Genomic DNA, 16157 nt, shown 5'->3' on the forward strand with positions numbered 1-16157 from the left:
CCTTCCATTTTCAATCAGTAGAGCTGCATGGATGGGACCAACTCACGATAAGAAGCATGGGCATGGCACTGTCATTCAATCGAGGGTACTATTGAGCAGTTGAGTGAGGCGAGGGGTCGCGGTAAAAATGATCTTGGGATTTGTATGTGAGGTTCGGACGACCAACATTCTCGAAATCTCGCTGGAACGAGTACAGTGTAGTTCTGTAGTTTGCGGTATCGGTAATCGACGGCGAGTCGGCGTCGCCTTTGTAGATAGAGCGTATCAACATGGGCCCAGACACATCGCTAGCTTCCTCAGCGCCACCTACTATATCATCATCATCATGCGCTATCCGCGTGGTGGTTCGTGTGCGGCCAATGAGCCATAAGGAGAAGGCCGCTAGCCAAGTTCCTGTCGTGGAGGTCAACACAAAGAACTCGTTGCAGCTGCGGCAGCCCGGCGTCGGGGACCAGGACACGAACCCGCCGCGCACGTTTCTCTTTGACCATTGCTACGGCGACGCGCTGTCGACGGGAAAAGACGACCCGGTGCAGGAGGCGCTGTTCGGCGACATTGGTCGGGACATTGTCGTGAACGCGTTCGGCGGGTTCAACTGCAGCGTGTTTGCCTACGGACAGGTACGACATGCAATCCAGCACGCCTGCCCTCTTTACATGGTCCTTGGTCTTCAAGAACATGACGGACGGCTCCTAGACGGGCAGCGGCAAGACGTACACGATGGTGGGCGACAAGTCCGAACGCGGCAAAGGGCTGATTCCGCGTATTTGCGAAGCCCTGTTTGACGCAATCGACAAAGCTCGTGCCAAGGACAGCACGAGCTCGGACGACCCGCACAAGACCATCTACAGCGTCCATGTACGGAACGTGCGCACTTGCCACGCAATTGTGACAACGTCATGGGTAGATGAATTACTGCGAGATTTACAAGGAACGAGTTAAAGACTTGCTGGATGAAGTCAAGGCGCCGATGCATGGTCTGATGTCTCCCACGGCGGACAGTTCGTCCCGACCGCTCAAGATCCGTGAACATCCTGTGCATGGGCCGTTTGTGGAAGGGCTGATTACGCGCCCGGTGGGGTCGTACGCAGAGGTATACGTCATCACATATCATTTTCAAATCGACCAACGGCACATTGCACACTAACATGACGTTGCCAACTCTCTTTCAAGCTTCGTTCTGACATTCTAATGTTAGATCGAAGAAGAACTGATCGCCGGGCAAAAGCTGCGCACTGTGGCCGCCACCCTTATGAACCCCACGTCGTCTCGGTCGCATGCTATTTTCACAATCATGTTCACACAGGTACACCACACTCTACTCTCCACCCATATTCCAAAGTAGACAATATATATAATATATATATACTATATATATATGTAGTATTGTTTACATTTTATATGGGTTCTCATCCATATTCCACGGTTGACAATGTATATATATAGTATTGTTTACATTTTATATGGGTTCTCATCCATTCCACGGTAGACAATATATATATCTAGTATTGTTAACATTTTATATGGGTTCTCATCCATCGTAGACGCGCGTGGACCCTGTCACATTAAGTGCCCATGAAAAGGTTTATACATTGCCTTGGTTGGGACTGTATAGTATGTACATGAGTCACAGTGTTATGGCAGACGTCCAAGATTTGCTTGGTGGATTTGGCCGGGTCTGAGCGCAGTGACACGTCGGGCACGTCTGGCGACCGGCTCAAGGAGGCGTCGATGATCAACAAGAGCTTGTTTACCCTCGGGCGAGTGATTTCGTCGCTGGGGGCCAAGGAACGGATTCCGTATCGAGATAGTACTCTGACGTGGCTGTTGAAAGAGTCGCTGGGGGGCAATGCCAAGGTACGAACTACCTACCTCGCAATAGGCCTTCGTTATATACTTGCCGTCTTTTATTTCCCCAACTGGATGATATGGGAAAAACGTAGACGACAATGCTGGCAATGGTGAGTCCGGCCAGTGCCAACTATGACGAAACGTTGAGCACGCTGCGGTACGCCGAGTCGGCCAAGAAGATCATCAACCGGGCCGTGGTCAACGAAGATGAAAACGACGCCATCATTCGGCAACTCCGCAACCAAATCGAAGACCTCAAGGGCCAACTGATGGGGTCGCAGCGCCGCCGCAGCTCGGAAACCAGCGCCGGCCTCGTGAAATCGCTTCTGGAGCGCGAAGAGATGCTCGGGCAGCTCCAGCGCGATGTCAAGCGCCATGAAAAGTGTCTGCAGTTACCGTCTGGGGACCCGAGTTTGATCAACTTGCAGGAAGATTTGCTGGACAACGAGCCGCTGGCGTACGTGCTGGAGCCAGGGATGACGGTACTGGGTGCCGACCCCACGGCGACGTTTCAGGAACCCGGCAGCACCACCACCGACCACGTTCACCGACGGAGTTCGTTTCTGGGCGATGTGGTAAACACGGAAAAAATACTTCGAGTTGAGGGGAATGAGTTGGATGTAGATCCTTCAGCAAGCCGACAACCAAGCGGTGCACCCCGTACATTTGACGCACGACGCCGACACCCTCCTTCCCGTGCACGTCAAGATCTTGAATGACAAGGGCTTTATCACGCTCGAGCCGTGTCCCTCGGCGATCGTATATGTTAACGGTAGCTACACGACGACTTGAAATAATCAAAATGCGAAGACGGCAATAATGTCGTTGGTTGGTTGTAGGGGTATCCATTCACAGCTTTACACCACTAAAACACAGAGACCGGATTCAAGTGGGCCTCCATCACAACTTTCGAGTGTTTGGTACTACTATATATATATATATATATACATTGACTTCTGTGCTGATTCACGAAATCTATCGATTGATTCTTTGTACTGACTTTTGTATGTAAAAACGTCCAGCATCACACTATTTTCAGTCACACACTAATTCGGTGTTGAATTGGTCGAAGAGTGAATTTGATTGGCCACTTGATTCGTGTTCTGGGTTTTGATTGGTCGATCTTCGATTGTCTGGCGATTTGGTTCTTCTGCTCATTGACCACCCAAACACTCCAATTTCGAATCGACTTGACGATTTATACATTGAAGTTGGAGACTTATGTCGGCCTATTCTGGGTAGTGCCATCCGAAGCGCGGTGTCGACGCCATACGAGCAAGACAGACACACAAACCGAAGGTGCTTCCTTGTCTATGAAAAAAGGTCGAGTTGTTGAAGGTCGATGTAGAGGCCAATGCATTGTGTGCACAAGCGGACATTCCGTACCGATTCCAGCGGCAAGTGACCAGCGACGTGTCTATTCTCATGGCAGACACTGGAAAAGAGTGTGGGATTACATGGGACCCCCCCTTGTTTATCGACAGGTTAGACACATTGCGCGCGTACAACGCCGATCGAATCGACAAAGCGGTGCTCGTGTCCATGTTGGGTCTGCCGCCTCTATCCGTACAGACGGGCGAGATGGATCCAATAGAGGACAACGAGGAGGAAGTCGCGGTAGATGAAACAGACGACACCACCATCGACGACGAAGCACATCTTGGTGTTGTGGCAGCAAACCCCCTCACGATTGAAATCCCCCCGCCGTTGCAGTTCGCGAGCAAGCACCCGGACGCTGATCCGCAGTTCCAACCTCGGTCCAGCGCCGTGCGCTTGATGGGGGAAGCTCGTCTGTACTCTGGCGGTGGCGGGGTGGCTTGCTCCATTCCCAATAGCGTCTCCACCAAAAAGATCCACATGGTCGATCGAGTCGTGTCCGTCTTCGACCCCGTGGGGCTGCATGTGGCGTCGATTACGCTGGAAATGACGACCGAGTATTATCAAAAGACCAACCCGGATGTGTCCAAGCATGTGATCTCGGTGGTGTGGAAAGAGCTGCGCTTTCACACGCCGCAGCTGTCGTCGGAAGGCGTGTACATTTCGTACCACGGGTGGGCTACCAAGCGCGGGTACGTACACGCCAAACTGACCAAGTTGACTCTTTTGGGTTGGAATGTCATGTGCACACTGGTCCGTAGGGCGACCCCCAAAGTCACGAGCATCACGGGGGTGTTTGCATTTGGCCATCAACGCACGTCGTTTGAGGTTTTGGTTCCCAGGAAACAAAATGTCGACGAGTTTTTTCAAAACGAATACTTGAGTATGGATGTGTGGGGATGGGGCAAAGTGCCGCCGTCGCCCCTGTCGAGGCCACTGTCGTCGTCGTCATCGTCATCGTCACTGCTGTCTGAATTGTCCACGTCCAGTCTACAGCAGGACCCCCTCCTGCCACGGCGACCGCACACGTCCAAGGTGGATGTGTTCGTGTCGGTGGACGTGGAAGAGCGGCGCAAGGCCGATGGACTGTACGCGCCGGTGACTGTCAAGGAGGATGGGACGCTGCGGCTGTCTCAACACACGTCGAGGCGGTTGGTGGTGCGGGTCGTGCAAGCCGACCAGCAGCCATTTTGCCTTGGATCGATCGCGCACATCCGCATTGCGCCGGCACGACCCACGACGGGCCACTCGAAGAGCCAGTCCCAATTCGAGGCTGCCACCGCGCTGGGCTCGGCCACGCTCGGCGGGTTCTTTAAGCGCTTTGGCACCAAGGACGTACGTGATTTCACATGTGTTTTTGCCCATGTGGTTTCTTAACTGACGCCTCATTGGTTTGTGGTGCCGACATTGCCCTTTGTAGACACTAGAGCCGCACATGGAAGACTGGACGACGTGGACGACGCTGCCGATCCGGGGGCCGATTCAAGTGGACAAGGAGGCGCGGTCCGTGGTGTGTGTGATGAAGTGGGACGCCGACCCCCGCGAGGCCGTCGACGGGCGCGGCCAACGGCGTGTATTTCGCATTGCATTGGCGGTGGAAACCACGCTGTCGTGCGTGCCAGTGGTGCTCTCGACCAAGTTCACGGCCAAAGTACTCGGCAAGATGAAAAAGGACACGGTGTGGTGGGCTCGCGAGCACGTGAGTCGCATGCATCGGTTAGGGCACTGGTTTTCCATGGATGTGGGTCTCGACGACGACGCGCCTCGGACCGAGGTCGTGGCCGAGAAATTGCTTGATCATTTCGGAAAAGGAATGGAAAAGCTGCAAGCTGCGTACAAACTCGAACGATTCCGCCAGCAAGTGGCTGCCGAAGCGGCCGTCCATGGCGAAGCTGCGTTGATTCGAGTGGCCAACCTACCAGACTTGGAGTTTCAATTGACCAGAGAGCGCGACGAGTGGACTATTGCCAGTCGGTCCATGCCCCAAGTGACTATTCACGTCATGTCTGGCGTACAAATGAACCCTCCGGCAGCACCCCCCAACTTCTCCACGCACAAGACACGTGCGCTGACAGACCCGTCGCCGTCGGATCCGCTGGCGGGCGAGTGGAGCGGCTACCTCATGCAAGCGACTAGTTCGTCGTCCATGTGGAACCGAAGGTGGTTTGTGTTGCAACGGCCGTTGCTGTGTTGCTACAAGACGTTCGCCAAGGGGGAGGTTGTGGGCGTGCTGGACATTTCGAAATGCACTGTCGAGATCGACAAGCACATGACGCTGTTTCCGTTTTCATTTCGAGTGACGAGTGTGGTGGACAAGGTGCCTATGACGTGGCAACTGCAAGCGTCCAGTGCCGATGAAATGCAAGCGTGGATCCACGGCATTGCCCCCGCGGCGATGTTAGACAAGCAGTACTAAGTAGAGTATACAACACCACTCAATTGGTACTCGATAGAGTGTCTGTCCAATGTGGCCGCGAATTCCATCGGACAACGAACGAATCAAAATAGAACGCCTTATTTGTACATTGTTGTTGGCACATTCCGTGTACTATACTTATGCAGTGGGGTCCACGGCCTTTTCCACGGGAACGCCCAAGCGCTTGGGGAGCCACGACATGTCCTTGGCCAGCAGCTTTTGGTACGCAAACGACTCGGTGCCGTTCATATTGGTCGATGGTTTCGAGTCCAAGTACATGATAAAAAACAAGTAGTTCCACAGGTTGTGCTCGGTTTCAGTGTGCCGCTTGAAGTTGTTGGTGAACCCGCCAAGGATGCCGCGGTACTCGATGTCGTCCTTGGAGTCGTTGCAGACGAGGCACGTGTTCATTTCGATCTCGAGCTTGCGTTCTGACGACTCGCGCAGCGACGTGAACGAGTCGATGATGATACCCATGATGAGGTTGATCAGTAGCACGAGGATGAAAATGTAAAACGCCAAGTCGAACACAAGCCGCTCGTGGAACATCGTGCCCGTGGCGTAGTCCAACGGGTGCGCGAGCGTGTTGGAAATGTAGTCGCCAATGCCGCCGCCGCTCAAGAGTCCGTAATGCATAAACGTAAAGTAGCACTGCATCAAGGACGAGCACTGGAGCTCGGATGCACTGTCTGTCATCAAGTCTTGGTATCTGAAGAACCCGACGAGCGAAAACAAGTAGATCACAATCGCTCCAAACGCGAGGGTTACGCTGAGGGGGGCCACGTTCGACGTCACAGCTTTCAACTACATATATCGACCAACGTAAGAGTAGAGTCTTGAGCGAACGACACGTACGATGTTGGACAGTCGTGCGTTGATCGCCAAAATGTCGAGCAGGGGAAGGCCATACCACATGAAGCACGAGTACCCTGTATCATGCGCCAGGCCCATGAACGCACAAAACGTGTACGTGGTAAACACGTAAAAGTTGTCCCGTGTGATTGTGTCGATCATCGCGTTGAACCAAAACAGCATGTTGGAGCCCGCGCCCTGGGTATTCTTGACCTTTTCACCTTCGACGTATGCAAAATGGTAAATGTCGCCAATCTTTCGAAGCGACAGCACCACCAGTACTGCAATGTACGCGCCCGACACTTTTAAAATCACAAACGTCACGTCGTCGTCGAACCCGAATTCCATGATGATGACGGCAAAAATCGCCAGCCAACCCACTACATCACGCCGCATGGCAACTCTTGTGGGAATGAAAGGTTTATACTGGTGTTCGTACCAATCGTGTAGCCAGCAGAACCCACGGCGTTCCAAATCTCGTGCTTGATCTCGTCTCTGGTCATGCGGCGAAGCTTGCTGGGGCGGAGGAGTTGCCTCGCGTACGAAAACGTCGTTTCTGTGATCACATTGTACAGCCACAAGCAGCTGCACAAAATGCAAAACACACCCCCAAGCACCGACAAAAACCATTCAATCTACAGATATATATATATATATATGAGACCATATCGACATTATTACAGTGTCACCGTACCCAGATGTGCACGACGGGGTCTGCTGTGTCCGGATTGAGCGCCAGGCCCAGCACCATGACAAAGTTGATGTAAAACCCCACTGCGAACATCCACCATCGAATAATCGTTTGCCACTCGTTCATCCACGCGTACTCGACGTTGGATGCAAGCACATGTCGAGCACGCAGCTCTTCGGCGAGGTTCCTACACACGACGCATCCATCGTGCATTGAGCAATCGATCCAATACACAAATGACACGCACCGCGCATCGGTGGATGTAAACGCAACCAGCGCGTTGTCTTCGCCGAGGTCCATGATGTCCAGCAGGCGTCGCTTCTCCGGCTGTCGAAGGAACTTGGCTTCCTTTGGCTGCGGAAAGTACACGTTGATGGCCGAGTCGCCACGAACAATCTCGACGCTGATGATTTGCTTGGCAAAAAAGTCCACGTCGTCGTTGCCGACCTGCACTTCGTCCCAGTGCTTGGCGAATTGGACCAGCACCTCGTTGTCCCAGTCCGCTGTCGCGGCTTTCGACAAGAGCGAATACACCACGCGCAACAGTTCAATCGTTTCCATAAAGTATGCATCGGCCAATTCAAGTTTGCGTGATGCCTTGCGCAATTCCTACACACACATCAGCAATGTCGTCATCGAGAATAGTTCTACTACTCTCTCACCTTGATTTGGGCTCGATTGGCAGAAATGACATCGAGCAGAGGTTGAGGACGCAGGAGCTCGGCCAGGTGAACGTGCACGAGGTCGTCCGTTCGGCCTTCACCCAGCGACAACAAGAGTTCATTGGATCGGTGCTTTAGCCTCGTCAAGTGGAGCGGATACTGGCCATTCTCGCACTTGATCTTGTCCAAACTCAAGTCGGCACACAGCCGCGGGACCACCGACTCGACGAGGTATTGCTGGTTGTCCAAGCACGGGCCTTGGCACACTTCGCTCAAAAACACCAACGAACTGGTCAAGATTTCAATGTTGGCGAGCGAAAACATGCCGTCGGCTTGGTTGCAGATCCGGGACATGAGGTTGATCACCGTGTCGAGAACACTGCGATGGAACCGACTGCTGCGCATGACGTTTTGCCAGTTGGCGTGGTGGCCTTCGCACAGTTGTTGGAACAACTTCAACGTCACGACGGTGATCTCGTGGGAAATGCCGCCGACGTGCGACGTCAGGAACTGAAACAGCAGGCCCTTGTAGTGCACGTCGAGCGAGTCGTATCCTGCGTACAACGAGTCTTGGCCTTCCTTGAACCCGTCTGCCAACAGTTCCGAGATCAGATCCATGGCCAACCGACTCTTCGTGGGACTCAGCGCCTCCTTCATGCTCTCCCCCACGCACCAAAACACGAGCGACGTCGCGTTCGCTTTGACCGCCGTAGAGATCATCTTCTTCCACTCGAGTCGAGAATGAAGCAAAAACTTCTGGTTGAGAACGGTCCTGTCTGCAGCCACCACGCGTTTCGACGCCAACGACTGGATAAACACGCGAAGACCCAAGATGGACGCCGACGAGGACAACGTAATGAGTCGGACGAGGGACTCCATGAGGGTTTGCGTATCCAACGGCTCTGCCTTGCTCGTCCACTTCTTGTACGCTTGATGCACTGGCGAATCATGCACGTCCACGACGTCGGCGTCGTCGTCTGCGTCGTCGTCGGGGGGTATGTCCATGGTAAAGTAGTTCTTTCCACCAAATTTGCGTTCGTTGGGTTTGGCCCGCGGCGTCTTGAGTTGCTTGTGCAGGTACGATCGAGGCCACTTGAACGATTTGGCGGTGGCGTTGGCGACGGCAGTCATTTCTTGCTGTTCCATGATCAATGCAAGCAAATCGGGCTGGGCCTGGTCCATTTGAATCTGCACGAGGTAGTCCGCCACCCTTTGCAAGTGCTTCAAGTCGTTGTCGATCCCGGCGCATTGAGCGATCTTCTTGGTCGAGCGGAGGACGTTGGACGGGATTTGCTTTTGCGAGTCGTTGTACAACAAGTACGGCGCCATGTTGTCTGCCAACAGCTTGCCGGTTTGCCTATAGAATTGGCACTTGCACGCATTCGGGTCCATTTCGTTGTTCAATTTGATGGCAAACTTGGGGTCTTCGTACAAGCACTTGATTTCACGGGCTGCCATCGTCACTTGAATCATGTTGGAGCACACGGATGGAACGCCCAACGACGCCACAATGCTGTCCAGTCGCTGTTCGGCGTTGGAGCAGTGGATGCGATGGTCGTTTGCGATTTCCTTGAGCAAGCCGGCGATGGATTCAAGGGTGTCGCGAACTTGGACATGAAAATCGCGAATAAACACGTTCAAGTGCTTGTACTTGAGAGCCAACGCGTTCCAGGCACGGACGAACGGTATAATGCCAAGCAACAATACCGATTCGTTAAACGCACCACTCGCCAGATGTTGTCGACAGAACTCAAACGCCTTGATGGTTTTGGGCAAGTCGGTACTCATCCACGACGTTGCCACATCACTCTCCAAGTACATGGTCTTGATCAGTTGAAGGCTGGCGCGTTGGGCGTCCACCGAGGCGAGTGACAGCATGTCCACCATCCATTCCAGCGGCATCAACGACTTGCTTTCGAGGTGTCCGTAGATGCTTTCGTTGGTCGACCCGTCCGCCACGAGGCATATAATTTCAAACGTGTGGAAGTTACTCGTCAACAATGTCGTCACCGAGGCCAAATCAAAGTTGGAATGGAACAGAAACACCATCGTTTCGCGTTTCCAGTCGTCGCTGTTGGATTGCCGCAACATGTGCAGCACACATTGACCCGCTTCGTCGCTGCTGTCGATGTGATTCAACAACGCGTTGAAGATCTATGTACAAGGGAGTGTTAGTTTTGTCAACATTGACGCAATACCTTGGTGAATCGCCCGTCCAATTCGACAAACGGCTGCTTGAGCAGTTTCGTCACCACCTTGGACACAGTCTTAACCAGAGTTGGCCTTGCATGCAACAGCGGCACCATCACATTCAAGAGTGCCACGCACAAATCCCCCGTCAGGTACGGAGCCAGCATATGGATAACGCCCAAAAACACTTCGACCAACGCTACTCGGTCGTCCAGAATTCGCTCCTTGGACTGGCGGTACAAGAACAGCGACTCGTTGTCGCTTAAGTCAAACGCGGCCACCGTCGTCAAATAGTACCGCCACTCGGCGGCCAGGATGTCGTTGGTCGGGACTACAAACAAGTTCTTGGCCAGGGAGTCTTCAATGTACGCAACGATGCGGTTTGGCACGTCGGCAAGGCGGAGAAACAAGATTTTGGACTTGGTGGATTCCGAGATCCACTGGTTGATCTTCTGCGCAGCCAGTTGCAGGCCATTCGCAGACAACGCCTTGGATTTCTTCCGCTTTCCATCTGCGCCGTCGGTTTTGGTCTTGACTTCCACAAAACCGTGCACGATGTGCGCCCCTTCGTTGAAAATGGCGTTCGCGTCCGCGAATACTTTGAGCATGGGGCTGTGGTCGGACTTCTTCAGAGCCGAGCACAACAGTTTGTCGTGTTGGAGCCACGAAAACGAATGGTCTGGCAGGAGCTCAGACAGGTTCAAAAATGCTTCTTGGGCCACGATTTTGTCGTCGTGGTTGAGAAGCCGTGAGAGGAAGTGTACGATGGGTTGCTTGAGCTCGGGTTTCAACCCTTTTTGAGGCTTGGCCACGACAGAAAACCGCGTCAGTTTGCGTGCAATACCAAGCAAGCGGCGTAAACATGCATTCACCTGGAAAATAAGTTAGAAATAGAAACGCAACAATCTCGACTCACTGAAGTCGTTCCAGAAGTGCTTCGACAGTGTAGGTTGAACGGATCTGCCTCCAGGTGTCGGACAGTTTCAAACTTGAGGTCGTCGTCGTCCCAGGCCATGCCAACGGCGTACAGCATTTCAATGGCTTGGACGCATCGCCCCTTTTCCGACGTGTACCATCCCACGTTGATCAACGTTTCCATGGCAATGAGGAGGCGCTCGATAAAGCCAAAGGTCGCCGACTTGTCTTGCTTTGTTGGCGGCACCAGCTTGGCTTGAATCAATCCGTCGAGGCGTTTCAGCTGGAACGGGGTCAAGTGGGCTTGTGGGTCGCGGATGCCCAGGAAGAGCATCGTCAGTTGCACGCTTTCAGGAACCCCGTACGTAGGTACGTACAACAGCTGGAACAGTTCCAGGTACAACGACTGGATGGGACACGACAATGCGTCGCTGCATGCACCATCCATGAGCAGGTCGGGGGGGAAGTGTCCATGGAAGCGAGGCCGCACGTCGGCGTTGTTCTTGCAGAGTGCCGCCACGAGTTTGAGATGGTGCAGATACGAGATCATCCAGCTGTCCATTGCCATATGCGCTGGAGTTCCACGCGCCTTGTCTAGGGCCGACACAATATCCCGAAGCGGCATTGCAATGTGTTCCTCTTCAAACACAGTGCGCAACGTCCCCACTTCTTGGACGCGCCATCGGTTGAGTGAAGTTGGCGATTCGATCCTGCCGCTGCAGCAGTCGTTCCACCGCACCCACACGTCGCCATCTTGGACAAACGTGTACACGGACATAGTATCCCAGTTCTGGAGCCACATGTGTGCAATCGCGATCTCGTGGTTGTACAACTTGTACGAGATGAGCGGATCACGACGGCTTGCGTAGCTCAAAGCGATCAAAAACTGCGCCTTGTTAGTCCAGCTCAGCGTGTCCAGCTGGTCGTCCGTGTTGATGGCTTCGAGGAGGTACGCCACCGTCCTTGTGTTTTTCCCGATCATGCTCGTCAAAATCGTCCGCGCGTCGACGAATTTGGACGCGTATTGGATATCCAAGCCCGACAAAATCTTGATTTTACCAATCGGGTGCTCGAACTGCTCCACCAGATACGCTTCGAACGAGTCGTTGCCCACCACCATGACGCGCATCGCCTTGAAAAAGTGGGCCTGTCGAACCGATATTTAGCCGATGCATCTGGACGTACACGATGTATGACGCACGTACCAAGACTTCGTCCACCATGCCGCGAAATGCAGGAGCCATGGATCGGAACACTGACGTCGTGAGGAACATGGCGTCGAGAAACACGATTTCAGAGCAAATGCGTTGCAAGCATTCGGCCACACCGCCAACGAAGGGATTTTCCATCAAGTCGCAGATCTGCTTGCTCGCAACTAGAGCCCCTTGGATGCTTTGTCGTACAGTCTAATTGAAACAGCATGAATTGCGTAAACCAGAGCAGGTAGGTACCTACCTCGTCGGGGGTTCCGATATTCATGGCGTGTTGGACGACGGTTAAATATGCCTCGCGCCACGAGCACACGTGAAATACCTTCTGGACGACAGCAGGATCCACGAGTTCACAGACAAACCACGTATCAGAGTGGTTCCAAACGATCTACAGGGACAGATGAGATTCACACGATAGTATTGGACCTAAACAAGGTACCTACCTGGTTCTCTTGGGTGCTGAGGCACCACTTGTTGCCACAAGTCAAACACGTATGGGACACTTGGTACAGGGACCCGGCCATGTCGGTTTCAAGGGGGTCGCCAAGATGGGGGTGGTTTGGCAAGGACTTGGCTTTAGATTCCAATTTCAATTTCGCCACGAGGTTGCTCGTGGTCGCAGAATTCACCAACGTCGCATTGAGTTGTTCCTTCTTCGAGCATGGACAGTCAATACCCAGCACAAAGCGCGACACGACGTGGCGGATTTCGTACGAGCTTCCGTCCGGTGTCTTTTGAAGCTCAAACGCTGCCAACGCGTCCACCCTTTCCACCTTCAACGCCAACGACGCAGAGTTGGACAGCGGGAATTGGCGCAACCCGTCGCCACAAACGTAGCTCGATCCAGTCATGAGGGTGAACGGGTGGTGCAGGAACCGATCGTAGGTGCAATGGAGGGCCACACACAGCTCGGCGTTGCTTCGATCGTCGACCAAGTGCACCGGTTTGGGCTTGCGATTTCCCTTGTATAGTTTTGGAATACACGCGCTGACAAGCACCAAATGCATGGACGTCAAAACGTCCTGTCCAGTCACCGGCGAAAATTGAAGCCACGAGTAGCTCGACGCCAGATGATCCAACGAGGCCTAAGTTCAGGTGAGTACAAGTAGGGTGTTGATGGTTGTGGTGACATTACATTTGCCTTGCGCTCCCCCGCCATGGGATTTACGCGCAAGTACTTTTGCGACTTGACGTGGAAGAGTTGGAAGATGGTGTCGACGACAACCACGTCTTTCGTACGCAGCATTTGCGACAACTTGGCCACGTTTCGCTTCTTTTCGCTACAAACCATCAACTATGACGTCTATCGTGTCAACCACGCGAGAATCTCACCGTTCATGCTCTGAATACCGGTCCGTGACTTCGAAATACGGGTGGCAGGTCGACGTCATGTCGACGTGGTCGTACGCCAATTGAGGGTGAATGCAAAACACCCCGTCGTCCCATTCGCTGTTGACTTCCGTGGGTTGCAAGAATGTTTGAACAAAGCCATCGCATCCCAACACTTGGTCGTCGCCGAGGTTGAGCGTCACATAGTCGCCAATGTGCAACAGGTCCAACGACGACGACGACGTTTGCTGGTCCTTCAACGGGGCCACCAAGTTGGTTGCCGAGCTGCTGTTGACGCTCGCTTGGTACTTTGCATACAGCATCTTCCCGAACTGGATGTCTTTGTAAATTGCCAAAGAAATGGCAGTGTAACCGCTCTACAGACCGCATATGAGAACACTACACGAATAATAAATCGAAACCCCGTACGTTGTTTTGAGCCTGCAGGTTCGCGCCAGCTTTTAGCAACACTTCTGTCGCCGAATGGTCCAAATTCACCACGGCTTTCATCAGAGCTGTGCTTCCTTCCTAATACAAAGCTTGAGTACATTTTAAATAGGTCAGATGTACTTGCCTTGTCCGTAGCGTCGGTCGCGGCATTCATTGTTAACAGCAGCTTCATCATTTGGTCGTTCTTGTGCATGGTGGCAACAATAAGGGGTGTGTGGCCGTCCTACAAAAAAAATCCAGTTCAAGACAGGGGAATCTATCTCTACGTGATGCAGTACCTTGTTGGAGGCCTCGATGTTCGCCCCTGCGTTAACGAGGTATTCGACAACGCTGAACTTGGACGAAATCACAGCCGTGATGAGCACCGTTTCGGCAGAATACTCGTCCTATGTACAACGGTATACATAGCGAGTACTAAAGAATCATGAATGTACTACCGTGCATGCATTCTCAATATCCGAGTGTGCTTCGACGAGGCACTTGACGACGTCGACGTCTGCGTCGCCACTCACGGCCAAGTGCAGGGCGGTCATGCCAATCTATCTTATCGTAACAAATGCCGCGTCGAAGTGTATGTAGTATGTATGCGTCGAACCTGATTGCGATTTGAAACATCGGCGTTACGCAAGAGTAACTCTTGCACAATGTCCACGTAGCCACAACTCGCCGCCAACATCAACGGCGTTTGCTTTTCCTAGTTCTCCATCAATATTATACACACCCGAGCACGATATATATATATATATATATATATGGCATACGTGGTTTTCAGCGTTGAGATCGACGTCTCGCAACGCCAAAATCGTTTTCACAGCGTCGATGTTTCCGGATTCGCACACTTTGTGCAACACGGTGTCGCCGTCCTAATCAAGGGATGAACATCACGTCAAAGGAAGGGCAGACTACAATTGTTTTGGCATGGACGTCGCATCCTGCGTTCAACAATATGCGAATGCTTCGCTCGTGTCCTTTCCCGGCAGCATAATGGAGAGCCGAATGCAATTTCTACATGATTGTACAAGGACGATGAGTGCAAATGACGTAAACATCGACTATCTACCTCGTCGACCAAGTTGGGATCGCATTTCGCGTCGAGAAGCAACTGCAGGGTGGTTTCGTCCCCCGAGTACATACTTGCTTGGATAAGGGCCGTCCGCTTTTCCTACACGTACGGGCAGTGATGCCCACCATCTGCTTGTGCTATGGTCGATCGAATGTACTTTGTTGAGGCAGTTCATGTTGGGCTTTGGTTTGTGTTGCAATAGCTTCTGGAGGATTCGTGTACTTTCCGCTCGCATCTTTTTTGCCTTCGACTAATGCAGTGTGAATCGATCTATCATGTTGTGGTTGATGTACAACGTACTTGAACAATACTCGTATCATCGCTCGCATCCACTGCATAAACTGTGGAGCTCTACGTTGCGTTAACGACATGTGAAGTTTGGTGCAACAATACTCACTTTGAGCTCTCCACGCGCAGCCACCATCAATGCCGTGTCTCCCTATATGACAATCGCCATTTTATATTACTTGTCACCACGAAGAGCAATATACATACGTCTTCGTCGGCCGCATTCACGTCAAACTTCAGCTCCAAGAACCAATGAACAATTGATGCGTCCCGTCCCGCGGCTTCAACAAACGAGCGAGCGAGCGCTGGTTTTACGTCCTAGACATGTCTAAGCAGAAGCATTCGATGTCGTTAAGCCTACCACGTCGTGAATATCAATTGGACCAAGAAGACGTTTGACATCGTCGAGATTGCGCGCCACGACCGCTGCAAAGAGTTTCTACGTCACGTGGATGAGCAAGAGTTAGAACATCGTCGGGTGGCGCCTACCGTATCAAAGGATTGATCGTCCATCCTCTGCACTTCAGTGAGAACACCCTACTTGCATATGGATTGGATTACTTCCGAGTCCGCTTCATCCTGCGGCGGCGACCAATATGTACACGACGATCGTACCTAGACAACTTTTGAAATGACTGCCTCAATCAACAAAACTGGGGAAATGCCGATTTGATTTGAAATCATCCAATCAAATCCCTGGATTTTACCGATCGGGTATCTTGGCTCGGGTGAATTAGGCTATCACCATTTTATTTGAATTATGAACAAAATGTTTCACCAATTTCACAGGAATACTCCGTCAAATCTCGCGCAATATCTCACCATCCCTTGAAAAAGATCAAATGTATGGCAAAACAAGGTG

The 16157-nt window shown here is 52.5% G+C and overlaps 2 protein-coding genes across 3 annotated transcripts; one reads left to right on the top strand and one right to left on the bottom strand.

The window, feature by feature from the left end:
* The first annotated feature begins 181 nt into the window (after positions 1-181).
* On the top strand, positions 182-5763 carry H257_12505 (hypothetical protein). The gene is made up of 13 exons (XM_009839732.1): positions 182-620; positions 697-858; positions 908-1093; positions 1199-1306; positions 1545-1583; positions 1645-1857; positions 1944-2426; positions 2476-2623; positions 2691-2771; positions 3094-3150; positions 3200-3920; positions 3990-4563; positions 4649-5763. Exons 1-13 carry the CDS (start codon positions 270-272, stop codon positions 5642-5644), a joined length of 4119 nt encoding a protein of 1372 aa, XP_009838034.1. The 5' UTR covers positions 182-269; the 3' UTR covers positions 5645-5763.
* Positions 5736-15910, bottom strand: H257_12506. Of its 2 annotated transcripts, XM_009839733.1 has the most exons (27): positions 15785-15910; positions 15657-15734; positions 15503-15613; positions 15405-15446; positions 15308-15358; positions 15165-15257; positions 15005-15106; positions 14851-14949; positions 14706-14807; positions 14540-14638; positions 14382-14483; positions 14223-14330; positions 14069-14167; positions 13924-14022; positions 13498-13871; positions 13301-13445; positions 12609-13250; positions 12410-12553; positions 12160-12360; positions 10956-12101; positions 10048-10911; positions 7850-10003; positions 7435-7796; positions 7191-7374; positions 6936-7131; positions 6500-6876; positions 5736-6448 (listed from the first exon to the last, which is right to left on the bottom strand). In XM_009839733.1, the coding sequence occupies exons 1-27, from the start codon at positions 15806-15808 to the stop codon at positions 5783-5785; spliced, it is 8664 nt and encodes a 2887-aa protein (XP_009838035.1). In that variant the 5' UTR covers positions 15809-15910; the 3' UTR covers positions 5736-5782. The 2 variants fall into 2 exon arrangements, with proteins under 2 accessions (XP_009838035.1, XP_009838036.1); XM_009839734.1 differs by having other exon boundaries at positions 6500-7131.
* Between the last annotated feature and the right edge of the window lie 247 nt (positions 15911-16157).

Source organism: Aphanomyces astaci (genome assembly GCF_000520075.1).
Source record: "Aphanomyces astaci strain APO3 unplaced genomic scaffold supercont1.41, whole genome shotgun sequence".
In the NCBI taxonomy this organism is placed as follows: domain Eukaryota; phylum Oomycota; class Saprolegniomycetes; order Saprolegniales; family Verrucalvaceae; genus Aphanomyces; species Aphanomyces astaci.